The following is a 27,559-nucleotide window of genomic DNA, read 5'->3' on the forward strand; positions in this document are numbered from 1 at the left end:
GCGCTGTTGTGCTTTTTCACCACACAGCCGGTATGTAGGGCCGAGTAGAGATCCTCAGTGATGCATATACCGAGGAACTTAAAACGACTCACCCTCTCAGCTACAGTCTCATTAATGCCAACGGGGCTAGCCTGTTTCCATTCCTCTTGTAATCCATGATCAATTATTTTGTTTTTTTGACATTGAGGGGGAGGTTGTTGTTTTCTTGGCACTGCTGTATTAGGACGTTAACTTCTCCTCTGTCGGCTATCTCATCGTTATTGGAAATAAGACCCATTTATGTTCTGTTGCTCAAGAGGATTTTGGTTAAACGTTCACCAGTGCTGAGCCCATATCCCCAAATTCCTTTAAATCAAAATACTTTTTTTTTACCATATTAAAGACTAAGTTATGGGGAGAAGTTGACTAAACCAGGCTTATTTGCTTGAAATTAAGACTGGTGTTTGATTTGACATTTGGATTTTGTAAGGGGATTAAAATATATAGAGAAACTAGAAGAAATCTAGGACAGGAGGATGATGATATTAACTTAGGAGAAGTTAGAAAGCTGTTTTTTCAGAAAACAGTATTGAAAATCTGGAACACTCCTACAAATGGTAGGTAATGACTGTAGATTTGAAATCTTAATGATGGTTGTTTGCCAAACACCATTGTATCCTACACAGAGTAAATATGCAGTCAAGGTGCTTGAGGTTTGGAAATATATCTGCTGTTTTATAGGCTCAATAACGTCCAGTTCTTTTCCTTCTAAGGCATTTCCCATGACAGTTTTTTCTGGGTCTGGATTTCACAAATTTGGTTTTCCCTCTGCAGATAGTGATGGTGAGTATGCAGCAGGACGGTTATTCTTGCGACAATTAGTTTTGTTTAATTGTGTTTTAATCTTCCATGCAGAATTAATATATTGCAAAACTTTCATTTAGTTAAAAAAAAGAGCGTGCCATTTTAACAACCGGCATTTTTTTCCCAAAAACTTTTAAATAGGTCAAATATTTCAGAGTTGTTTTATTAAGTGTTATTTCTTAGCAGTTTCAAAAGTACATGCGACTCGAATGGTACCACTTATTGGAATACAAATCATTGGCTCCAGCTCAAAAATGAGTACAATGAGAAATGAACTGCGTGCATAAAAGATTAGTAGATGTAAACTGTTATTTGCATTTTCCCTTCTCCGGCTTTTGAACTAAGTTAGTTTCCGAAACTCCTTTTAACCAAATTAAATTAGGAGTGATAACATAAAAGGAACAGATATATATGCAGAGAGAGACAGGGAGGCATGATGGAGGGAGTCCAGGGGTTAGAATATTACACAATGATGTTGTCGCTGTGACATTTTGAGCTGTGTATTGGTTGGCGCCTCCTCTTGCCGTGAGTTTTTACTGACAGCAGAGGGGGTGTTGTCCTCAGCTTTAGACCGTCAGTTTGGCTTTTCTCCGAAAGGTCTGACGAAATGGTCGCCATGGAGATAAGTTTACGTACGGATCACAGGGAGGATAAGAGCGGAGATCCCATTTATACAGGATGATTCGGAGAGAGCGATAGATCACAGTTTAGGTGGAGGTGAAGCGAGCAAACCGAGAAGGATCCTCACAAGTTACCCAACACGGACTTCAAGTGGGACTGAATCCAAGACATTAAAAAAACATTTTAGCATATCATGCTGTAATTCACTTACGAAGCTTTGGCTGTGAATTTCTGAAAATCATAAAGTCTGGCTGGCAGTTCCATTGATTGCTCTGCTTGCAGAGGTGAGTAGCACTGCAGAGTATCTCCGTCTGTGAACTGTCACAAAATCACCGCAGGCAACGCCACCACTAATGCCGCTGAGTCAGCTAATACTATTTTTACAAACTGACCGATAAGGATATTAGCGCCTACGTTAACTAGTATCTATATATAATTCATCTGCTTAAATAAGGTAACGCTAACTATCAACTTCCAGCAGAACTAGCTGTTACGTTGCATGTTGGAAAGCATGTGTAGTGCGATGCTTTTTAATGTCTGTCGATTTCAACTTCTAAAATATAGATAAATAGATTTATTATAACGAACAAGTCTTGACGTTAGCTGATTGATGAGCGGGTAATGGGGTTCTAAAATAAAAACAGAAAATGCTGGAAATACAAAGCAGATCAGGCCGTATCTGTGGGAAGAGGAAATCGGGTTAACGCTTCAGGTCGGTGATTCTTCATTGAGAATGGTAAAGTTTAATGGCACAGAGATGATTGTTTTTTTTGTATTCTCTTCGAAAGTCTTATATGTTAAGACGAAATGTATGTACTGTACACCAAATTCTACAGCTACTTTCATGGGAAGTAGTTTTAAATAGTATTTTAGAAGCTGTGAATTAGAAGGCCCTTTTTAAAAAACAAGATAAATGTGACATTTTAACTGCATCAGTTATTAGCTTTAATTTGCAGGATCTTGTACTATAGGCCCAAGAATGAACGTTGGTCGTTAACATGAACTACCTTTTAAAATTAATGTGGAGAGTGGCGTTTAATGACAGATTTATTTGAAAGAACACGTTGTTCTACAAATGTTAGGAAATAAGACAAGAACCGCGTCTGAGTCTGTTCCTGATTTGGCAGCTCAGGCCGCGAACAAAATGCGACCACTGATCTTAAAACGATCCTTAAGTTACTGGCGAGTTCTTACGCGAACCTAAATAGGGGCTTTGAGTTAATGTGTGAAAGAGACGTTTGGTTGACTCTTGGGATCGAGAGATCTTTTCGTTGCGGACAGAAATAGAAAACGAATCGAGGTGTCAACTCTGCATTGTGATAGAGTTGTGAACATTGTGAACGATATACAGAGTGGCAAAATCGTCAATCGCCGATTATCTCCTGCATTCCAGATCTGGGTTGCTCAAAACTGTAAGCATTCCTTGTGCAGTTGCAGGAGATAGTAAAAGTAGGAAAACGTAAAGTTCCAATTACACCATAAACATATGTCAATAAAAATTAGGTGTACTGTATTGTTTACCAAACATTTGATTTAGAAAGAACTTTTTGCGTCGCCACATGAAGGATTAAAGTTCTGGAGTCAGGCGCAGCTTTGTTGGATTAGAAAGTAGCACATGGATTGTAAAATACTTACTAATGTATCACTGATTGCAGACGACGGATAATGATTAAAATTTTGCTCAATGCTTCAGGTTAAACCGAATTTATATTAGCAAATAATTTAAAGGCTAATGGAAGAAGGAATCCCATCGACAGCTACAGAGTTGTCATAGATAGAAATGATAGAAGCGTGTAAAAATGGATATTTAAAATGCACGCTGCTAATTTAGGTCAGGCAGCGTCCGGAGTGTGTCACAAGTTAATTACATATAAATGCTCAATCCATCATAGTTTAGCTGGTGGAATTCTACTGCCCTCAACTTCTTTTAACGGTCTGAGTTTTTTTTTTCTTTTTGCATCCTTTACTCGTCTGGAAATAAATTTCCTGTAAAATGAACCAGTCTTTGAAGCAAAATTCCTGATGTCAAGCTATAGGTCCAGATCTACTTCCACAGCTTATCTCTGGGTTATCTTTTTCTACACACTTAACAAATTGTTTACCTCAAAAATTTCCAGTATCTACATTATTGTAAATGGTTTCACCAACGCTACAACAATTTAGAAGTTGAATTTACGCCGGGCGGTTCTGAACTCGTCCTGCTGCCCGTCACCTGGTGGCAAGGAGGCGCACGTGCCTTCTTCGACCAAATAAAATAAACAGAATTCTGCCAACTCCTCCTATTGTTTCTTGCCATTTACCTGTTTTTTTTTAATCCAAATTCCCCACCCCACAATACTATCTTAATCTTCTAGCTGTCTGCATGGAAGCCTTTTGAAAATACAGATACCTCAGGTCATGGTGTTTCCATGCTGGTATTTCTCAAAAGGAAATGAAAGGAGAAGGGTACCATCCTTCCAAATCCAGGCTGGCTGGTAGTCAATAAATTATTCTTGCACTGTGATCCTTAAGATCCTTTCCATTATTTATAATTTCTAAATGTCTGTCTGGAACCTAACCTAAAACTGGCAGAATAAGAGCTTGAGTAGTTCAGGGTACTTGAGAGTAGGACAATGTTTTTTTTGAAATGAAGTACACTGCAGATGGATTACATATACAGCGAGCTTGGTCAATGGTGGTTCTTGGTTTTTGGTATTTAGGTTGGTGGGAGGGGGTTGTTCTGTTTTCGCTCCATTCTCATTGTATGGGATACACAACATTGGGCTTCTTCACGGGTCTAGGGGCAATATCAGTGCAATTTTCAAGAAATCACATTGTTTGTTTCATTTTTGCTCAAAGATTGGAAGTTTTATCCTGTGCACTGGGGTCCTATTCTAACAATTCATCTTGTTGTTTTAAGATTTATTGTGGAACTGAAAAACAACCAAATACATTAAATGTTACAGAGCATCCCAATTCTTTGGCTCTCCCAAATAAGACCCAGACTGCTTTTTTCTCTAATTTCAGTTTCTGAGATTGCCACTCATCTCTCCCCTGCATACTGTCACACTAACAAAATAGTTTTTGTTTATTACATTGTCTAACACTTTAAAGAAAGTTATTTAAATGCATTTGACAAATCCCAACAGCTTTGTTACAATGATCCCTCCCCTGTTCCCCGGATATCCTGGCAGACTCCAAAAAATACAGGATGTGTGATGTCACCTATGGCATTTCAGGTTAATTATTGTGTTGTTTGGATTAAGATCAAAGTTCCTCTTGAGAGAGAAAAAAAAACAATCTCCCCTGTTGAAACTGCTCCATTACATTTAAGGTCTGTAACTACACAAGTGCAGCAGATTTCATACCACTGCTAAATTATTCTATTTGGTCAATTATTTAATGCAAATTGATTTACATATTTACAAAATATTCTTTGGGACCAAAGCACAGCCATTCTTATCTAAGTACTGTTTTAATTTAACTAAATTATGGGGCTGCAAATTGTAAAAAAAAAAATAGGGTAACCATTGTCTTTCTTTCCATATACAGGCTTCCCAACACTCCAGGATTGTCTTGGTGTCCCCAGGAATTGAATGTTAATCTCTTACACCCTGCTGGTAGCACCCAGGAGAAAAATCATAGATACATTAAAAAAAGTTCTGTATACTTGTAAATGTCTTTAAACAGCGCTATTTACTATAGAGACTTTGAAGAGTAGAAATAAGTTTTCATGATTTTTCAATTTATTTATTCTTGTGATATAGCCCTCACTGAAAGTGCCAGCCTTTACTTGCACTTGAACTGAGGAGATAACAATGTAACTGGAACTGGAGTCATAAATAGATTGGACTGTGTAAGGACCACAGATTTCCTTCCTGAAGGGTATAAATGAAGCAGGTGCATTTTTCCAACAATCCTGGAGTTTCAGTGTTACCACTTTTGATACTAGCCTTTTATTCCCAATTTATTGAATCTAAACTCCATTGATGTCATGGTGGGATTTGAACCTCATGCTTCTGGGGGTAAGGTGTAAGCCTCCGGCTGCCAGCCTTGTAATTTAACCGCAACCCCAATCAACTATCATGAACCACCCACACGAAAATCTCTTCACTTTCCAAGTTCCAAGAGAAGGTGAACCACAAGGGTGATGGTATTGGTTGACCATTCACAAAATTGATGGATTGAATCAATTGGAGGTAAAATTCATTCAGTGACATTCCTGAAATACTGTAGATTCCAGATAATTGGGACACATTGGGACTAGTACATTTTGGCCCAATTAAGCAGCTGTTCCAATTAGCCAAAGTTCTATAGAAGTAGTTAAAAAAGACAAACTACCATTTAACTGAGTCATAAATTAGGTATTTAAATGAAATACAGAAAAAATTAAAACAGTACTAATACCGCTACAGTACTATAAAACTGTGTATTAGTTCCTACTAGTTATTGACAGAGGAATTCATCAGCTGTGTTCTTTTGATTGACTGTAATTGAACAAAATCAGTGCAGCCAGCTTCTGCATTCGTACAATGCTTTAGACAATTTCATACTCCAGATCTTCTTTTTCATTGTAACATTCAAGATACCTACAAATTCTTCATAATTTAGAATTTGTTGAAATAGTGAAATCATTTCATTTTCACTCCTGGCCTTTTCTAGCATCTCCAAGCCTGAATGCTTGAAACCCCAGAGAGCAAAACCGTTCTAGAATGCCCTACTACTTATTTCTTTCCAACTATCAGTGACAAAAATCTCTGTTTTTTGAACCTGAACACACAACTGATGCAACTTAAAAACTGATTGCTCTAAGCACAGTCTAATGGCCACAGAAGTGCATGACTGTTGCTAGTCATATAGAAACTGTTCAGCAACAGTCTCCTGCCCCAACTGAGCATCATAGTATCCCAAATAAATGAAGGGGATCCAGGCTATTTTCTCTATTTAACTTCTATACTTTAAGAGTTGTCCCAAATAATTTCTGTTCCGATTAAACGATGGCCCAATTAACCGGAATCCACTGTATATCCAGATTTGGCAACTATGCATAATGCATGCAAACAGACTTTTCTAAAGACTATCAGAATGAAAACAAGGTTTTTAATTTATGCTGCCATTTCAGTTCTCTTTGCTAATAAGCATTCACCGATGTCTCAAATTAAAATACGACTGTATTTTGCGAAGAAGTGCACAATACAAGAGTACAATAGAAAAGGTATGCAGAGGTTTTCAGATATGTTATATTGTAAAAGCCTGGGTTTACTTCATGGATTCTCAATTGTCATTTTATGGTTGAAGAGTGTCACTGATCAGGGAAGAGGGAAGAGGAACAAGCACAAACCAGGCACTGCTGGTTTATGATAATATTTTTCAGAAGCCTGGGAGAAGCTGATTTGTCTGCTTTCTTCAGGATAATGAATTAACAAAAGCTTACTTGCGGTACATTGTTATTTCTTAGCTGTATATGGATTTTATTGATATTTCTCTCATTCAGCTGAAATAACAGTAACATCTCCAAAGTTTTAGGGCTTAAAATTCAATCACCAGCAGTGCATCCAAGGACCATCTTGCACTTGCTCCCATCACTTCTGATACAGGCAGCAATTCACTGTTCCTATGTCTGATCACTGGCATTATTGCTCCAGTTGCCTGCGTTAATCACACTGATTACTCGCTGCTTGTCTTGATATTCAACTTCCCATAAAGCTGATCTGCACCATTTGGCGATTTCTGGCCATGGACAGGCATCGTGGAACTCATTCTGAAGAGGGAGACAATGAACAATGACTTTTCACTACTTAGGAAAGGCCAGGCCTTAAGGCCTTCTGATGCACTGAAGTTTTGCTGGAGGGCATGGAGAGAATCATAGGTTTCATTCTTCCACAAAGGCTAGGAGCAGAGAAAGTCTGCGAAAAACATTGGGGGGGGGGGGGCGGGGGAAGGCACCTGTTGTATGAAAGCTAGAAGCAATGATTGAGGACAGAGACGTTCAATGATTTCATAGTTGTGGCCCAATTCATTAGCTGTATCTTCAAATGCAGTACACCATCAAAGCTCAATGCAGCCTACTCTCAACACCCACCAACAGCTTCAATCAAACATTAATTATCCTTATCATTCAAATGGTACAATGTATTTTACCTGCCTATCCCTACTGTAAACTTCACATCTCCATCACTCAGCATGCATAAGCTGCTGACTGGTCATCGAAGACAGGAATATCACACCTTGCATGTCACTAACTAATATGCTTTTGCCCCATTCTCTTGCATGACGGGGTGATGCACAAGGGCAGGCAGCATTTGCAAACCAGCACAGGCGGATCACCCCAGACATGGTGGAGAGACTTCTTCCCATCATTGGAGCAGCCGTGGCAGAAGCCCTGGCAAAGAGCATGGGAGATAACAGTATCATCAACCCTAATTCTGTTTATATCCCAATCCCACAGTCCCTTCTGATTAGCAGATCGTAGGATGCATGCACCTCTGCCCTTCCCAATGGCTGCAATACAACTCCACCCTCATGACTTTGTTTATTTATGTGGAAAAGACCAGCACCTTTCTTACCTGATGATAAAATTATGAGAGTGAAGATGAAAACCCTCCTTCACTCATTGTAATGCTTACAGCCATCATTATCACAAATACAGACACAGTAGGCAGCAGGAGGCAGAATGGGCTTGTGATGAGGCATCAGGCAAGAGTAGTGAAAGCTGATTGAAGTAGAGAACTGTAAGATTTTGATGGATGTTATTAACATGGACTTTGAGAAGATGTTTGATAAGATTCCTGATAAGAGATTCTTAGCTGACATTGATTTTCATTGAATTGTTGGGAAATTCACTGAAACACTCCAAGGTTGTAAAATGCCTGAGTATGTTGATGGTAAGAACACAAACTGATAGCTTATATTTATTGGTCTCTTCCAAGGATCTATGTTGCAAAGATAAATATTAACATTATTTTTAAATGAGTTATATGTTAGAATAAAAAGTAATATACCTGTGTTATTTAAAGCCACAAAGCTGGGTAACATTTTAAGCAGCATGTGTAAAAGGAAAAAAAATGAATGGATTGAATAAACTGGCAGAACCTTGCAAAATGGATTTCGAGGCTGCTAAATGTGAGGTCAGCTAATTTGGATAGAATAATTACTGAATGGTAACAAGCCAGACAGAGTGGTTTTAAAGATAGCTAGTCACTTGAGTACATGGATCATGAAGATATTATGGCCACAAAAAGTCCTGAATGTACTAAAGAATACCCTGAACTATGCGTGAAGGCAACAGCCTCACAAAGCCGCAAATGTTGATTTTGTGACCCAAATTGTTTTGCAAAAGAAAGTCATTGTGTTAGTGTTGATGTGGTAGGCAAATAGGACTGTGAAACCCTTAGGCAGAAATCTGAATGGTGAGATAATGGTGAGCAAAAGATGAAGCTAAGAGCATACAAAATCTGAACGGTCGGTCATTGGTTCTCGGCTGGTGGCGCAGTGAGATCAGCGCCGGGCTCGTGAACGGAGGTTCCCGAGTTCGATCCAGTGAAAGACCACTCCCAAGTGCGCTCTCCATCTGTGCCGGGTTGATGACAAGTTCGCAACTCGACCTCGTTAAAAAAAACACTGCCACCTCCAGTTTAAGTTCCCACGCGGAATGTTGTGGAGGATCAAATACCCAAACCCTACTCCGCCTTTCAATAAAGTTACAGTTGTCTTTCCTCAGCTCCAATTATTTGCTTTCCCCACATCCCACAGTTTCACTGAAAAGGTGATATAGGGTCTAGAGTAATAAAGAGGTACATAAAAACAGGCCCTTTGGCCTACCAAGTCTGCATTGACCATTCAACGGTGAATTTAAATAATTAATTTCCAGTATTCTATTTGTCATTAAAAAGAGCTGCACACAGATTTCCTTACTATTAAGGTTGACAGCCCAGGTCGTAGATAGTGTTACTGAGTGGATCAACAGGGCCTCTGAAGTACTAAATAATTTAAAGTTCACTTCAGGTTCAAAAATAACATATAGGTTGGGATTCAGCATGGTGGAAGGGCAGAGAATGATCAGTGGCATTTCTGAACGAATGCATCAGGCCATTTTCTGATCCAGAACTCAGAAATTCTTGAAACAATGAGATAACCATCCAGTTCCTCTTATTTCAGGAAATCAAAGTGGAATTATATCAATAACATATTGTTCACAAGTCACATTCATTAGATCTATTTGAATATTTTAATATGTATATAAAATAGCCACTGAGGACTGGCAAATATTTTTTTTCCTAAACTACAAACCATGATTTATGATCTATTCCATTATATTCAATTTCTCTTTGGGTACTTGCAAGTATACTTAGATCTAATTCTGCTGTAGATACTTAGCTTCCTTTTCTCATCATCGATCAACGCCTTGGCATTTTGAAATTGCATTTAAAAATAGATGTTGAGGACAAAAAGTTACACATAATTTGACAAAATGTTTGCAATTTATCCTAGAAACTATATGAGGGTAATTGACGTGGAAATTAAGAATACAATGGATTCCTGTTAATTGGGACACATCAGAACCAGTACATTTTGGCCAATTTAAGCAGCTGCTCCAATTAGCTGAAGTTTCATTGAAATAGTTAAAAAGGTATAAAAAAGACAAACTATCATTTAACTAAGTAACAAATTATGTATTTAAAATGAAATACAGTACACATTAGAACACTATCAATACTACTACAGTACCATAAAACTGAGTATTAGTTCCTAGAATTTATCGATGGAGGAATTCATCCAATGTATGCGTGATTTTGATAAACTGTAAATGAACAAAGTCAGCACAGTCACCTAATGCAGGTAATGGACTGCCTTCAAATGGAAAGCTTCGGACGATTGCATCCTTCACGCCTTCATTTTCATTGTAACATTCAAGATGATTGTTGATACCTTCAAATTCTTCATAGTTTCTAACTTCTTGAAGTAATCCAAAAAAAGGTTTCATTTTCACTTCAGGCCATTTCTGGCAATCAATGCTTGAAACTGCAATGAGTAAAACAGGTCTGAATTGTCTTTCTGCTTATTACTCACCAACTATCGGTGACAAAAATTACTGCCTTTTTGAACACAAATACTCACATCTGACATTATTTAAAAACTGTTTGCTCTAATCAAAGTGTAGTATCTAACAGCCGCACAAATGCACATGTCTAACGCTAGTTAGAAATTATTTGGCAACAGTGTCCTGCCTCAATTAAACAGTATAGTATTCCATTTTGCTAATGGGACTTTGCTGTGCCCAAATGGAGTACCACATTGACCTATATAACAGGAATCACAATGTCAAAAATAAATAGTTGATTGTTAATTTTCTTGATTTCTCTTCCTTTTTGAGGACTTGCTAAGTTCTCAGAATACAAGCTTTTTAAAATGGTTTCTTTCTGTATTATTTTCTCAGATCAATATCTCACCACAATCCAACATTGTATGTCAAAAGCAAACAGAAGAAATTCTACTTTTAATCTCTTCGTTTAGGTCATTTTTGTGGATTGTAGGAAGTGAAGGACTGATTCCAGATTGAGAAAGCTGTGAACAAGTTACTAGCAAGCAGTTATCTAAAGGTAGGTAACTGGTCAAATTTATACATTACCATCATCTGCCTTTCAGATACGAAGCTTCACGTGTTCTATAAGGGTATGTAAAATAAGACCCCTGCACCATTCAAAGAAGAGCAGAACGAACCCCATGTCTTGCCCAACATGCACTGTATCCACCAACCAAATCCCAATGCACTTATGTCTTCACTATTTCTGAAAATTTCCTGCATTCAAATTGGATGTTGTGTTTCCTACAATGCAACAATAATAATATTTCAAAAATACCTCTTTGAGTATAAGGTATCTTGCATTGTGGAATGTACCTTTATAAATGCAAGCCGTTTTCTTTCTTTACTTGCAATCATTTACTGTATATTGGAGTACCAAGTGTAATACATGTATCTTTATATTGCTTGTGAGATCCCAGAAGAATGACACCAGTGTTCCAGTCTCCATAAAACTACTGAAACTGGATTTGGCATGGTAATGAATGCATGTGGCCATGCACATGATTATAGTTCATGTCTTCTGCTGCATGCAATGGCAAACTGACATCACAAAGCTATTATTCTGCAGAAGGAACAAGGTGTATGCTAGACCACAGAATCCATCAAGAAAAGACACCCATTAAAAAGCATCTTCTTGATTGCCAACCTTACACATTCAATAGGTTTTTGGAATCAGATGGATAAAACACCTCCAGTCATATCACATGGCATCAGTGTATAACTACATCTGACAAAGAGCACAAGGAGAGTGCCTAGCACTTGGGAATTCAATTTCAATCTTTTTTCCAATTCTCTTCTCTTTTTTTTCTCTCATTTGTTTTCTCTTCCCATTTTTTCTCCTTTTTTTTGTGATCTGGGCCACTATTTTTTGCGTGAGTTATCATATGGCTGCACATATTACATTAGGAGCCCCTGCAACTTACCTGGCAAAAATTATGCCCTGTTGTCATTGAACTATCTAGTAAATACCTTGTCAGAGAGTAACAATCTCAGATTAATGCCCAAGCTTCTCCAAACTTCATTATTATGGGGGCACAGATAAGAATTGTGTGGGCGATGCCAGGGAATGGACTAAGCAATTCTCTTATGGCAACTTTGATCCGACTTCTCCTTGTCTTCAAAGAACAATTATACAGTGTTTGACTGAGAGAAATCAAAGAAACCTAATGATTTGATCACATGTTTCTAATAAGCACAATGTTTATGGCCTTGCAAGTTAAAATAAACAGCTTTGTGAATGAGACTGATTCATGAATTCTAAAGTCAGGAATATATTATGTGACAGGCTCACATGCTAACAATTTTATACTGAAGTAAAGTCTACGTCATATACATTCCATGCATAGTATTTGAAAGTGCTGAATGAAAAGTGGGAAAAAAGTATAATCAGTGCTCTTTTCAACCAGTAAAATCAGATGAGATGTTTTATGATGTCATAGTGATGTCACGGCTGTGGAAATATTTTTAGCCCCAATGTCAGATTTCTTTCTTGCTGTTATAACGTGGGTACTTTAAGCAGCCAGGGCATGGAGCTCCTGTCCTTTAAAGATGTGTGACAGTCAAGTAGTACCTCAGTGGCCCCCATCCTCAGTTTTCCAAATAGTAATGTAACTGTAAATGAAGCAGGTCAGTTTGAGATCTATTCTTCCCCAATAACTAACAGAAATTTTACCAGTATAAATTTTATTTATTTAAATAATTCTATTATAAATATGAAGTAATAATTTTGTAAAAAGTGTAATGGAGTTACAGGACATTTATATTATACAGTAGTATAACCAAAGTAATTTCTAACATTGCTCCGAGTCACTCTTCAGCTAAGCCATACGGAAATGTCCTAGATTCAATTCACAGTATTAATTAAATAGGTAATTTTCACAGAGGGAGAAACTGAAAATCCTGCATACTGATCTGTCAACAAAAGCTCCCTGTGCAAATGTCAGTTATAGGATCTTGGCTGAAAATGTCTAAAACCCAGACAATAATTCCTTCATAACCGTGTAGTCTGTGGCACTGTCAAAGTTCATGGCCAAATAAAGGTGTGTTTAGCTGAGTACTAGAGAATGGCCAATAACGTCTTCCATAGATAATCATAATCCAAAATAAATGTTGGAAGTTTAGTTTGACTCTATTTGGTATTGCTTCCTCCTTTCATTCACACAAAAAGTAGAGTCTGGTTTTGTGTATTCAGTCAGGTGTGCACCACTGGACCTTCCCTTGCTCCTTGCTTCAGTGTCAATACTATTACTGGACCAGTTCGTCATAGGCACAAGCTCCAATTCAGAAAAGTGAGCACACAAATTCAGGTTGGCTCTACAGTGCCGAGGAAGTGCTAAATTCTCATCAGTCTTATCACCCAGAAGACAAAAGCACTGACTGCCTGTGGAGCTGAACATAAATCATAGTTACTTTTCATTGCATAGCTGTAGCCATTGGACACAACTGCGGCGGACATTTACACTGTAACAATTCCCACCAAAGTAGATTTTCTACATAGTGAAACTGAGATTGTTATCAGCAAACCGATAGTTTAACATTCCTTCAAGCCCATTGTTGCATTGCAAAGGATCTAGCTAACAGATCGTGTATTACTTTGGAGCATGCTACAGGTGTGGAAGACATAATGTAACTAGCTTTAAAAAAATTACATAATGGTGTAAGTATCTTTATTGAATTAGTACTGGCTTCCACTTTTTAAGCTGTCACATGAAGTGCTTACTGCTGTAAACCTCATTTGTGTCTAGGATGAACCTTGCACCAGGGCATGATCGAAGTATTCGGCACATGAAGCCAAATTATTATCTCTCTCCCTCTCTCTCAGTCACATAGAAAAGGACCCAGCTAAAGCAAAAATTAAATTTTACAGCCCTCGTGTTCTTTAAAATGGTGATCTTAATACTTTTATCTCCACTTAAGGCAAAAAAAAACAGGGCTTCTGTTTAAATTCATAACCAAAAGACAAATTATGTGGTTACATATTGCTATGCAAACCATTGTGAACTTCCAATCAGTGGCCACATTATTAGGTACAGGAGTGGAACTCGCAGTCTTCTGCTGATGTAGCCCATCCAATTCAAGGTTCGATGTCTTGTGTGTTCAGAGTTGCTCTTCTGCACATCACTGTCAGCTTGAACCAGTCTGGCCATTCTCCTCTGATCTCTCATTAACAAGGCTTTTCACCCACAGAACTGCCACTCACCAGATGGTTCGTTGTTTCTTGTGCCATTCTCTGTAAACTCTAGAGACTGTTGTACATGAAAACCCTTGGAGTTCAGCAGACTCAGAGGTACTCAAACCATCTCATCTGGCACTAACAATCATTGTGGCTTTAACATGGTCAAAGTCACTTATATCACATTTCTTCCCCATTTGGTCTGAACAACATCCAAACCTCTTGACTATGTCTACCTTTTTTAATGCATTGAGTTACTGCCACATGATTGGCTGATTAGATATCTGCATAATGAGCAGTTGTGGAGGTGTACCTAATAAAGTGGCCACTGAGTATATTTTCCAGACATACAATAGTGATTGTACTTCAAAAAACCGTCATTGGCTGGAAACTCTGAACATTTTATTGTCTTAAAGTTATGTTAATACAAGTTCTTTCCTGTATAATGAGCATCAGAAGGTGTCTCATAGATCAGTGGAAACTAATGTTCACGTTGCAATCTACGAGAAGTCAATCACTGATGTATACCACCTCTGCTGCAAGGTTAATGGGAGGGGGAATCCCATAGTGTACCAGCCTGGAACTGTAACCAGTTCGGAGAATGCTTCCATAGCAGACAGTACAACTTGATTTGAATAAGTGGCTAAAAGTGCAATACCTCTGAAACACAGAACTGACTTATGAGATAGTTAAAAATCAAATTAGGCTGGTTGTGTAAACTCTGTTTTGGAGAATAGCACATGTGTTCTTAATGGAATATAGGAAAACTTTCAGCCAGGAATTTAGACTGGAAATCAAGCCTGGTAATGTGTATGTCAGCATTCACTTCAAGGCGAGAATATAAAAACAAGGATGTAATGCTGAGGCTTTATAGGGCATTGGTCAGACCACACTGGGAGTATTGAAGTAGTTTTGGACCCCATGTTAAAGGATGTGCTGTTGTTGGAGAAGGTCCAGAGGAGGTTTATAAGAATGATTCCGGGAATTAAAGAGTTGACATTTGAGCAGCATTTGATGGCTGTGAACCTGCACTCACTGCTACTTAGAAGAATGAGAGGGTCTCTCATTGTAACTTACCACATATTGAAAGGCCTAGGTAGAGCAGGTGTGGAGAGGCTGTGAGAGGATCTAGGATCAGAGGACACAGCCTCAGAATAGAAACATGGAAAACCTACAGGACAATACAGGCCCTTCGGCCCACAAAGCTGTGCCGAATATATCCTTACCTGAGAAATTACCTTGGGTTACCCATAGCACTCTATTTTTCTGAGCTCCATATTCCTGTCCAGGAGTCTCTTAAAAGACCCTATCGTATCTGCCTCCACCACTGTTGCCAGCAGCCCATTCCACACACTCACCACTCTCTGTGTAAACAACTTACCCCTGATATCTCCTCTGTACCTACTTCAAAGCACCTTAAAACTGTGCCCTCTCATGCTAGCCATTTCAGCCCTGAGAAAAAGCCTCTGACTATCCACACGATCAATGCCTCTCATCATCATATACACCTCTATCAGGTCAACTCTCATCCTCTGTTGTTCCAAGGAAAAAAGGCTGAGTTCACTCAACCTATTCTCATAAGACATGCTCCCCAATCTAGGCAACATCCTTGTAAATCTCCTCTGCACCCTTTCTATTGTTTCCACATCCTTCCTATAGTGAGGCGACCAGAACTGAGCACAGTACTCCAAGTGAGGTCTGACCAGGGTCCTATATAGCTGCAATATTACCTCTCGGCTCCTAAACTCAATCCCACGACTGATGAAGGCCAATGCACCATATACTTTCTTAACCACAGAGTCAACCTGTGCAGCAGCCTTGAGTGTCCTATGGACTCGGACCCCAAGATCCCTCTGATCCTCCACACTGCCAAGAGTCTTACCATTAATACTATATTCTATCATCATATTTGACCTTCCAAATCGAACCACCTCTTGCTTATCTGGGTTGAACTCCATCTGCCACTTCTCAGTCCATTTTGCATCCTGTCAATATCCCACTGTAACCTTTGACAACCCTCCACACTATCCACAACAACTCCAACCTTTGTGTCATCAGCAAATTTACTAACCCATCCGTCCACTTCTTCATCAGGTCATTTATAAAAATCACAATGAGTAAGGGTCTCAGAGCAGATCCCTGAGGCACACCACTGATGACTGACCTCCATGCAGAATATGACCCATCTACAACCACTCTGCCTTCTGTGGGCAAGCCAGTTCTGGATCCACAAAGCAATTTCCCCTTGGATCCCATGCCTCCTTACTTTCTTAATAGGCCTTGCATGGGGCACCTTATCAAATGCCTTGCTGAAAACCATATACACTACATCTACTGCTCTACTTTCATCAATGTGTTTAGTCACATCCTCAAAAAGTTCAATCAGGCTCGTAAGACACGACCTGCTCTTCCCAAGGCCATGCTGACTCTTAATTAGAAGCAGAAGGACATCCTTTTAGAACAAAGAGGAAAAAGTTCTTCAGTCAGAGGGTGGTGAATCTGTGGAATTCATTGCCTCAGGCCAACTCATTGGGTATATTTCAAAAGGAGGTTGATTCTTGATTAGTAAGGGCACGAATGGTTAAGAGGAGAAGACAGAAGAAAGAAATTGAGGGGGAAAATAAATCAGCCATGATTGTATGGTGGAACAGTCTCAGTGGGCTGAACAGCCTAATATCTGGTTCTCTATCCTAAGATCTTAGGGTAATCTGTTTGGATATATTGTATGTTAATAGTACATATTACAGCTTTACTACTCGAAATACACAGGCTCCCATTCACCAATCTACTATTCTATTTAAGCATTTTGCATCAACATGGAAACAACCAATCAGGAGGCCCACTTGGATAATCCTTATGGTCTGGATCCCTTGTAATGAAGTTGCACTAAGAATTAAAATTAAACAATCATAATTTTAAAAATGTAAGCATTCTTAACAAAATAAGTGAAATTATGGGAAGAATGGATTCAGACCTGTACTCACTCCAAACAACAGCAATCTAGCTGGGCCTATCCCTTCACTCCTTCCTGAAGTGTAGTGACTAGTTTGCCATTGCACTCATTTGGTTCCATTTCAGGTAATACAATTTTCTCCTGACAATCCCACTTTGGATCCAAACCAATGATGTTTTTAGAAATCTTTCATTGTGTTTTGTTGTTTTGCAAATGACCTATATTCTAATGTCCCCAGCTCTTAATCCTTCTTCCCAAGTAAACAGTTTCTATGACTAAATTTCTCCGCCACGTGCGCTGTCAACCTCCTCTGCTGCAAGCAGAAAACCCCAGTTTCTCCATTCCACTTATGTAATTGAAGCCCTTCAGAAGAACATAGGAATTAGGAACAGGAGCTTGGCTGCCGTAGATCATAGCTAATGTTCTACCTCAACGCCATTTTCCTGTAGCATCCCTTATCACTCGATTCTCTTCATATCCAGCGATGTATTGATCTGTGTTTCCAGTGAACACAATATACAAGCCACTATAGCCCCCATGGTACCCCATGCTCTGCATCCTACTGTGTGGTGCCCAGAACTGAACACAGTGTTCCACTTGTTACCAAAGCCATGTTTTACAAGGAGGTGTATGATTTTTTTTCTCTTGCTCCTGTACTCTGTGCCTTGATGTATAATCCCACATGCCTTTTGTCTGCTTTCGTAGACTGCTCTGCCACTATTCATGTATACTTCCAGATCTTTATATTCCTCAGCGCCTCGAGAATTACGTTTACAGTTTAAATTGCCTCTCGTTTTTCCTATCAGTTTTGGGTCATTTAATCTGCCACTTGTCCACTGATTCCATCACCTTGTCAGTGCAGCCTCCTTCCGCTTTCAAATATCATTTAGATTTAGTGCAGTCTGAAGGGACACTGTAACTTCTGTACAATTGGAAGAGTGACAATCTAATCTCAATGGAAGCCATCTCAATAGGCGCCTTCAAGTAGCGATCAACAGTTTCTCCAAAAGAGGGAGCCGTTGCCCAGCTACGGGTTGCGGCTCGATAAAGTATTAAGTGTGTAGTAGTGTTCGCAATGAGAGGACTTACGTCCTCACGAGCAAGTTTTGATATATCTCTCTGTAACGTCTGACAAGAAAACAGTAGATTTTTCAATAAAGCCCCCTCTTAAGAAACAGTTAGTATTACCCTTTAAAAAGAAACAAGGGATACAGTACTTGCATACTCCCGTTTTGCTACCCTAGTGATACTAACCAGTTGTGAGAACCTTAAAGGCAACAATGAATGTCGCAACTCTACTGCTCGTCGATCAGCAAACACGCACCCCCTTATCCCTTCCCAAGTTCGGAAGCAATGGGCTGTGGTGACACCACAAGTTCAAGTATACTCCCCTCGAGGGAGCTGAGCATTCTTATGATGTTAAATACCCTTATCACAACGCAACCGTTGATTGCAGGTTTATCCAGACCCAGAGGTAACAAGTGGAGCAGTGGTATATAATTTTTAACCATGGAACGAGTAAGAAGAAAGCAATTTGTTAGAATACTTTAACAGGAGAACATTTTAAAAGGCAAAAACATGAATATGTGCATTAACAAATTTATTTTGATTTCCTAGGTTGATCTTATAGCTTTTGTTACGTTGCAAGTGCAAACTTCTTGATGGTAAACCTAACGTGAAATGCTGATAAGTGTTTAAGTATAATGTTGCTGTACAGTCACAGTTATATAATTCAGAGATAGGAGAACACTACCCTAAAATACAGAAGCTTTAGATTCCCAATGTACCTGTACAATCGCAGAGGACCCAATCAGCACGTGAACAAGTAGCCAATCAGGCAGGGAGTTCGGATTAATTTTATTAGCGCGACCTTTGCCAACGAAATAGTCAAAGAAAAGAATAAGTGCTTGAAGGTTTTTTTTCAACCTAATAAAAAAAACCATTTTCTTTTGAAGGCGGGTTTTTGCCCTTGCCACCTTTTGTAATAAAGTTATTTGTGTGGTGGAGGGGTACACTCACAATTGTGTGTGAAGCGGTCTGAAATCTATAAATTGCTACAAGGCCGATAGTAGGGGACTCATTAGAAGTTAGTGTAAATTCCGTGTGTGTGTGGGAGAGTGAGCGAACGTGAGTAGTTCTGGAGTTTCCTTCTCTGTAAAACTGGTTAAGTAGTTCTGTGAGATAACTGAAAGAGTTCTTTTCCTATTTTCCAGGGGGCTGAAGGTTGTTTTATAACATTAATGGCCTTAATTAATTTTGCATTACTACCGTTAGATGGTCTTAATTTAGGGAATAGATCAATCTAGTTATATAACTCCTGTTAACCTTTTTTACTCCTTTAGTGTTTGTGTTGGGGACTAAAGTTAAATTTGGTACTTTCTAATATGCAAGTTACAATTTTACCTTCACTTGACTCCCTGCAAAGGACTTAATAAAGCTTAACAGTTATTACCTCGGAAGTAAATTTAAGTTTATTTCTTAATTTATGATCTACTTGTAGTAGAAATTATTTTACATTTAAGCTATCACTGTTTCCCACTTTAACTTTGTTAAATAAGCAATGTTTAATACTTGTTTTGATATTTGCTGGGACCATTTTTAACTTGCGTTAACAATGTTTGTAATTCAGTACTGTATTGGTGATGAAGTTTTCTTTAATAGTTCCATTCATAGTGGGTTTTCAAGTGGGTGTTCTTTCAATATATTTTCTACTTTCAGATGGTCCTAGTATCATTTTAATGCTATAATCAGTCTTTTATTTTACTAATTTAGTAATTTAAAGAAAAATGAAGTTTTGCTTTGAATTCTGTAGGCTACCAAATCAGTATGGGATTGAAAGTATTTTGAGTTACTTAACAAGTGGTGCTGAAGAGATTTGCCAGGATCTAGCCTGGGTTAGAGATCTGAGCAATAGGGTGAGGTTGCTGTGCTGGATTTTAATTCTTGGAGTTTAGATTAATGATTGGTGACCTCAAAGAAGTTTATAAAATCAGAATGAGTATGGGTAAGGTGGGCAGCTAGGACTGGGGTGTCCATTTCTAGAGGGTTCAGATACAAGATAGGAGGGGAGAGGTTTAAAAGGCCTGGGGGGGGGGTAACTTGCTTCCAGAGAAGGTAGTGAATATCTGAAATGACCTACGAGAAGCGGTTGAGATGGGTTCAAGTGCAGCATTTAAGGGGCATTTGAACAGAGGGAAAAGACATGGACAGGTATGGGCATTTGGGATGTCTAGGGAGGGGTCGGCAGTCAGCTCTGAGGAGGTGGGCTAAAGGGACAATTTTGGTGCTATATTCTATGAATTCACTATAGGGGCTCTCATTTCAGATAAGCCTGAAATTAAAATCTACTCTTTTAAATTAAGTTGGTCCAAATTTTAAAATAGATGTTATTAATGATTAGCAACACAAACTATTTTGATAAATTTGAATGTTTGACTAAAAGCTATCAATAGGTGGTTAAACTTGATTTCCAGCACGTGCCATTAGAATACAGTTCACTTTCATTCTATGACTTTTAAAGTTGCTTGAATCATAAGGTGATAAACGGGGTGCATTTTGGTTGATTGCCAGAGATTAGTTTCCAGGATTCCTTAATCAGTCCACTTTTTGTTCTAGGAATGTATTGAGGTGACCTAGGCATTTTTTTTTTGTTGGCTTTAAAAATGGTTAAGAAATGTATGGTGAGGAGCAAAGTTTTGCTCTGAAGTGGCAAGCTAGTAGGTATAATCCCATATGGATAAGCACTTTTTTCATTAAGTGCAATTGTGAACAATAGCCAGATCAGAAATGCTGATCAAGTCAACTAGTTCCCAAAGAGAACTCTGATAGGCCAATCAGATAGTTCACTGCTGCTCAGCGATAGAACACAAAAGAGACACAAGGGTCGCTAGCCCCTGTACCTCAGAAACACACCTGAGCGGTGTGGCGGAGGTATGTGCTGTGCATGACCCGATCTGAAAGCATCATGTTGACTCATAACAGATCGTGTTCATGGTGGAACAGCTTAGTCAAGGATGGGGTGATCAGCACAGATGGACAAATTAAACCTCCACTACCCCAGGTAGTTAATTTTTGAGGAAGCCGAGGGTCACTGAATGCTGCAGATCAGCTCTGACCAATAGTTCACCGTCCTATTTCACTGAAAATAGAATAGTTCACGCTCCTATTTCACTGAAAATAGAATTGCAGGCAAATATTTCACTGAAAATAGAATCTGATTCTAGTTTTTATGAATAGAGCTAATGAAGAGATAAGAACAGTAAGTAGTTTTTAGAAAGCATTTCTAAGACCTCACCATATATTATAACAAGTATACAATGTAGAGTGGTACCAAGGATGGAAACAACATATTGCAGAATTGTACTTGTGATTCCTGGCTCTTTGACAGAATACAATAATGCAGCAAGTATAACTTGGAGGGAAAAAATCATGATTGGCAAGATATTGGTAAATCATGCAGAAGAAAATTTAGGATTCCTCTTAATAGTTGAAACAAGAATTATTGTATCCTTTAAGGGAGAATCAAATACACCGGGTAAACTGCAGAGTGGCAGTAGGGGTAGTCTGGGGAAAGGCTCCAATAAGCACCATGGGTTGTTGCCAAACCGCTAGCACCCTGCAATAGTTAGAAATGCAAAATACATATTGCTTTTCCTGTCCTTGGTGCTCTGAAGTTGTTATACTCGCATCAGTGCTGGATCTTCGCGCAGAACAAATCCATTTGCTCTGCTCAGTTCACTACTAAAGTTTGATATCTGAGAGGTAGCCTTTAGATGTTTAATTTCCAACAAATTGATGAATTATGCAGCAATAGCATTTAACTGAACGTCCTCATGGCTCTGTCTGTGTTCTGATACAGTATTTTCTTACTGTGGGAGCTGGCATTATTTTCACTGGTGGCTGCATTTCCTACATAGTGATGACTTTTTATATTAAAAAAAATTGGCTTTAAAGTCGTTTGACTGCCTGGAAAACATGGAAGTTGCAATATAAATAGATGAATTATCATTTAAAATGCAACTTAAATTGTAAATTATTCATGTAGTGACCTCAAACTTTTGGATGTTATTTGCTCTTAAAAGTACTTTGAGAACTTCAGTGTTTCGGGGACTTCAATAGTTTTCAGTTTCATTTTATGAATGGTTGCAGCAATTGATTAGGTTCCTTTTTGACCTTTGGCTGCTAAAGCAATGCTGTCAAAGTGCCCTGACATGAACTTGGATGACCTTATTGGTTATTTGCTGTGTGGTTATTTTTACTATGTAACAAATTAACTTTTGTAAACAAAACTGGCGGATTGATACCAGCTAAATACAGGAGCTTCGGTCATTTCTTTTATTTCATCTTGGGCATTGGATTTTCTGAAAACTTGGATTTTCTTTTTGAAGTCACTTTTGGTCATTGATAAAACACCAAGCTGTGGTCTCAATCTAATTGATGCAAGAGCATTTATTACAAGTATTTTTAACTGACTTGAGCAAAACAAGACTACAATTAGTGGCACACAGAATGTTGGAGGAATTCAGCAGGCCAGGCAGCATCTACAAAAGTGTCTTTCTCCTCTTCTTCCCCCCTGCCTTCTCTCCCTCCCTCCCTCCCCCCCACTTTGCTCACTCTGGCCTTTCAATTCACACCTTATTACTTCTGCCTGGGTTCCCCCCCATTGTCCACCCTCCTCTCCTATCAGATTCTTTCTTCAGCCCTTGACCTTTGACCTTTCCCACCTGCCTGGCTTTACCTGTTACCTGCACATGCTGGAAATCCAAAGCAACACACAAAATGCTGGAGCAACACCTTTTTACTGTGGTATCTTTCCCCCTTCTCAGTCCTGAGGAAGGGTCTTGGCCTTAAACATCGACTGTTTACTCATTTCCATAGATGCTGCCTGACCTGAGTTCTGCAAGTGTTGCAAACAAGAGAGTTTGCAGATGCTGGAAAAGCAAGCAACGCAATGCTGGAGGAACTCAGCAGGCCAGGCAGTATCTATAGAAAAGGGTACAGTTAACACCAACTGAACTTTTTTGCATCGATGCTGCCTGGCCTGCTGAGTTCCTCCAGCATTTTGTCTGAGTGTTACTGTAGATTTCCAGCATCTGCAAACTCTCTCGTGTTTATGATTTTTCAATTAGTGGTTCTCTTTCACTTCTGAAAAATGTTTGGATTGTCTCTGGTGTGTTAATTGCTGTTTTGATCTCTTTCAAGAAGTTGTACATAAACGTAGATGTGGTTATAGTTTACCTGTTTTTGTTTCTTTCCAGCTGATTGAAGACCAAAGACCCAGTATGGCAGAAAGTAAAGCCACTAGTGTATTGAGCTGGGATCAAATCAGCAGCTTGAATGATGTCCTTACTGAGGTGGTACTTATTCATGGCCGTGGGAATTTTCCAACATTAGAAGTCAGGCTGAAAGATGTGGTTAAGACTGTGAGAAACAGGCTTTTGGAAAGTGGGATTCCAGTTCGTGACATCCGTCTTAATGGGTCAGCAGCTAGCCATGTCCTAGTAAAGGATAATGGCTTAAACTACAAAGATTTGGACTTGATTTTTGGGGTTAATTTACCAGGAGAACTCGAATTCCAGATGGTAAAAGATGTGGTCTTGGGTTGCCTGTTGGAATTTCTTCCAGAAGGTGTCAACAAGGAACGAATCACACCGCTTACACTCAAGGAGGCTTATGTGCAAAAAATGGTAAAAGTTTGCACAGATACAGACCGCTGGAGCTTAATCTCCCTCTGCAACAACAGTGGAAAGAACATAGAGTTGAAATTTGTGGATTCCCTCCGTCGCCAGTTTGAGTTCAGTGTTGACTCTTTCCAGATCATCTTGGATTCCCTTCTATTTTACTATGATTATTCTGACAACCCAATGAGTGAGCACTTTCACCCAACAGTGATTGGAGAGAGTGTATATGGGGACTTTGAGGAAGCATTAGGTCACCTCAGGAATACACTAATTGCAACCAAGACTCCAGAGGAGATCAGAGGAGGAGGACTGCTGAAGTACTGTAATCTTCTGGTGAGAGAGTTCAAACCAGCCAGTGAAGAGGTGATCAAATCCTTGGAGCGATACATGTGTTCTCGCTTCTTTATTGATTTCCCAGACATTAGTGAACAACAAAGAAAACTGGAAGTGTATCTCCAGAACCACTTCATCGGCGAGGAGAAAAGCAAATATGACTACTTGATGATCTTGAGAAATGTTGTGAATGAGAGCACTGTCTGTCTGATGGGACATGAAAGGCGCCAGACTCTCAACCTCATCAGCCTTTTGGCTCTCAGGGTGCTGGCAGAGCAGAACATCATCCCCAGTGTTACCAATGTAACTTGCTATTACCAGCCTGCTCCATATGTCAGTGATGCCAACTTTAGCAACTACTATGTAGCACACAGTACCACCTCATACCAACAGTCATACCCTACTTGGCTTCCATGCAACTAATAAGCAATGTTATGTTCACAGTTGACTTGTGTGCAGATTGATGCAGTTCAACTTGCCTTAATGGCTTCTTTCATTCACATTAGCTGAGAAGGGAGCAAACCTGTGGCTGTTGTACATGTTGCATGTATTAAACTGCAATGACAATACAATGATAATATGCACACTAATTTTTGGTGTAGGGAAAATCCAAAAACAAATGGCACTACATTGTTTGGAACATCTAAAGGAGACTCGTCTCTAGCAAGAGTCCTGATTGTACACTGTGTCATACTGTTCTGGAAATGAAACTTTTGCTTTCTATGAAGGGAGTTCAAAAAGAATGTTTATCTTTCAAGCTGTATTGTAAAAATATTTTTAGATCAAAAGTACAAGTAAGCAGTTTGCAAAATACTCCAAAAGGAGACAAAAAAACTTTATCTAATGGTGAATAAATAAAGGGGCTGCACATTGAGCATTTATCACAACTTTTTTTTTGATTTAGTAGGTTACAGACAGAAATTTATTGTGCTTAGCTTTAATAAGCAATTTCTGAAGTAGATTGTCGGGGGTGTTGTTGGGAGAAAAGAATTGTTATATTATGGGGGTGTTAAGCTGCCAAATGCCAATTCAAAACCAAATTGCATAATTTGGTTGGTTAATTTGCATGTAACCTAGGCTCTTAGTATCCTAAGAAATTGTGATCTGAATTTATGCCTCCTGAATAAATAACAAAATCTTCCATTTCAAAACTTAAGGGAGAACAAACCTTTGACAAAGCATTTGAATGATTTTCAGAACTGTCACACTCGCTTAATCATACTAAGCTAATCAGAAAATAGAGATGAGAGTTAGATGATACTCTGCCAATTTAGTTCATGTTTGTGAGTTCAGTGTGTTTCCTTTGAGTTGAGTTAGTGTTGAATTATTTTTGGTGCTGAAAATTGCGCTACTGCTTTTGTTGATTCTGCACCGTGAGTGTTTTTGTTTTTGGTTGCATGCATCAGCCTTTTAAACTAAATAACATTCCCAGGCAATGAAAATGTAGGGAAATGATTGTACTCTTCTTTAATTCAGTAAAGCAGGCTTCAGAGGGTATGGGGACTACAGGTGTCAATTTTGCCCTATGTTCAGTGAGTATACTGGAGTCAGGACGGATGAAGCACAATTTAAAGTCTGTCAGAAGCTTTATTCACAGAATAAAAAAAACAGGTGGAGGAAAAATCTCTTGCAGACATTGCTGTCTAAAGCTAGGATATTGCTGATAAGAAAACTGTCTTTTCTGTGGATTTGGATCACTTTGAATAAGTTTTGTAAACTATGCATCAAGATGGCATTTGAAATTTGATTTGCACTTCGCCTCAGGCTGAAGTTTGGTTCTTGTTCGTTTTGCTTTCCAAGGTGATGTGAGAATTGTTCTTTTGACCATTTGCAGCAAACTGAAGATTCTTGGAGTGTTGAAAACAAATAAATGTTATTTGTCATCTGGCATTAATAACTCCTTTTAAATACTGCAAGCAATTTAAAGCAGAAAGGATATTCAGTTTATAAATTCTTTTTGCATGGCACATTAAATAAAAAGTCAACACCAGGCATAATATAGAACTTGTTTTTTTTTAAAGAAAACGGTGGTGAGGTTTTGTCTTTAAGACTTCATTATACTAATAAGGTGAAAAATGTAGTCAGTGTAGAAATCCTGGTCCAGTGTGCATTCCAGATCCAGTGTGAACATAGTATTGCTGTACTTTAAATGCAGGGGACAAAAAATATTGGCAATTTGTATCTTTTTAATAAAAAACTGTGTATTTCCAAACACCAGCTCTAGAATACATGGAATTGAAAATAGGATAAACTTTGCAAATGGAAAAGCTTTCCATCTATTTTTGATATTTATTTTTCACTGCCCACCAAGAAGTACAATTTCATCAAAAGTGCTCAGGGTGTGCAAATAGAAAATGCAACTCGTATTATGACCGTTGGAGTTGAGAGTTGTGATAAAATGAATTGAAGTGCGTTGTACAAAATATGAATATTGCAACATCTATCACAAATATTTATCAATGTTTGGCAGTGAATCCTGGTTTGAAATGTATGTGTGAAAAGAAATGTGCCCAATCTCTGGAACACATTTTTGCATATGGAAAATGGAGTATTCTGTGAATTTTAAACTCACTTTAGATTCTCTCTTGCACTGGGAGTTCTATATATTGTTGACTTTTGTTGCAATGTATACAAGCAATGCCAGACTCCTAATATCTTGCACAATTTGGTGAGGTTGTTAACGAGTTGCTATATCTTGGGGCATTATAGCTACACCCGGTCCTGTCCTCCAAATAAACACATAATTATGCACTTTGAGAGAGTCACTAGTAAATGACCTGAATTGGAAATGTGGACATAGGAGGTGATGGTCAGTGGAAGGGGGGAACACAGGCTAAATAGTGAGGTAATAGTACTACAGATAGTCAAACCTGGGGTACTCCTGGTCTTCATGGTTTGTTGTAATCACATAGTGGATTTAACTAAAACATTATCACAGCTAGAGAGGGTATTTCTGTGGATCTACAAGTATGCTCAGTCTTGTGGGTGCTTTATGTTGCATTAATAAATATGCAGCTAAATGAGACTCATTAATGCATTCAGGATTATGTAAATGCCAGTACAAATGATATACTGGAATTCTTGTGCAGTGTACATTTTTGTTTGGGGTTTTACACTCAAACCAGTTATCCTGCAAGAGCCTGAGAATGAAATGATAATGACCTATCTCAACCCATTTATTTTTCCATTTCATGCTGGTATATGGTAAAGCATGAATGTTGGGACTGAGACCTCTCTGGAGTTTGAAGTTGCATTTTTATTTCCAGATTTAATGAGCTGTTATTGGCAGTGTTTGTATATTAAATTTGTTTTCAGATTTTGCTGCTGTACGTGCTTTGTACAAACCAAAGAACCTGTAGACTTTTGGTCCCTATTTGACAATAAAGACTATCTGA

The 27,559-nt window shown here is 38.7% G+C and overlaps 1 protein-coding gene and 1 long non-coding RNA gene across 6 annotated transcripts in view; one reads left to right on the forward strand and one right to left on the reverse strand.

The window, feature by feature from the left end:
* Positions 1-1,766, reverse strand: part of LOC134347991 (uncharacterized) — a 30,173-nt gene extending 28,407 nt beyond the window's left edge. Inside the window, exon 1 of the long non-coding RNA XR_010018314.1 lies at positions 1,676-1,766. This is a non-coding gene — a long non-coding RNA (uncharacterized LOC134347991). The remainder of the gene's footprint in view (positions 1-1,675) is intronic.
* Positions 1,534-27,559, forward strand: tent5c (terminal nucleotidyltransferase 5C). Of its 5 annotated transcripts, none has more exons than XM_063050715.1 (3): positions 1,534-1,748; positions 10,880-11,042; positions 23,409-27,559. In XM_063050715.1, exon 3 carries the CDS (start codon positions 23,433-23,435, stop codon positions 24,585-24,587), a length of 1,155 nt encoding a protein of 384 aa, XP_062906785.1. In that variant the 5' UTR covers positions 1,534-1,748; positions 10,880-11,042; positions 23,409-23,432; the 3' UTR covers positions 24,588-27,559. The 5 variants fall into 5 exon arrangements, with proteins under 5 accessions (XP_062906785.1, XP_062906787.1, XP_062906789.1 ...); XM_063050717.1 differs by having other exon boundaries at positions 10,957-11,042; XM_063050716.1 differs by lacking the exon at positions 1,534-1,748 and adding an exon at positions 1,783-2,176.

The sequence above is a fragment of the Mobula hypostoma genome, chromosome 6 (genome assembly GCF_963921235.1).
Source record: "Mobula hypostoma chromosome 6, sMobHyp1.1, whole genome shotgun sequence".
NCBI classification, from domain to species: domain Eukaryota; kingdom Metazoa; phylum Chordata; class Chondrichthyes; order Myliobatiformes; family Myliobatidae; genus Mobula; species Mobula hypostoma.

Bases quoted from the DNA above. Each gene is read 5' to 3' on its own strand.
- tent5c (XM_063050715.1), top strand. From the start codon at position 23,433: ATGGCAGAAAGTAAAGCCACTAGTGTATTGAGCTGGGATCAAATCAGC.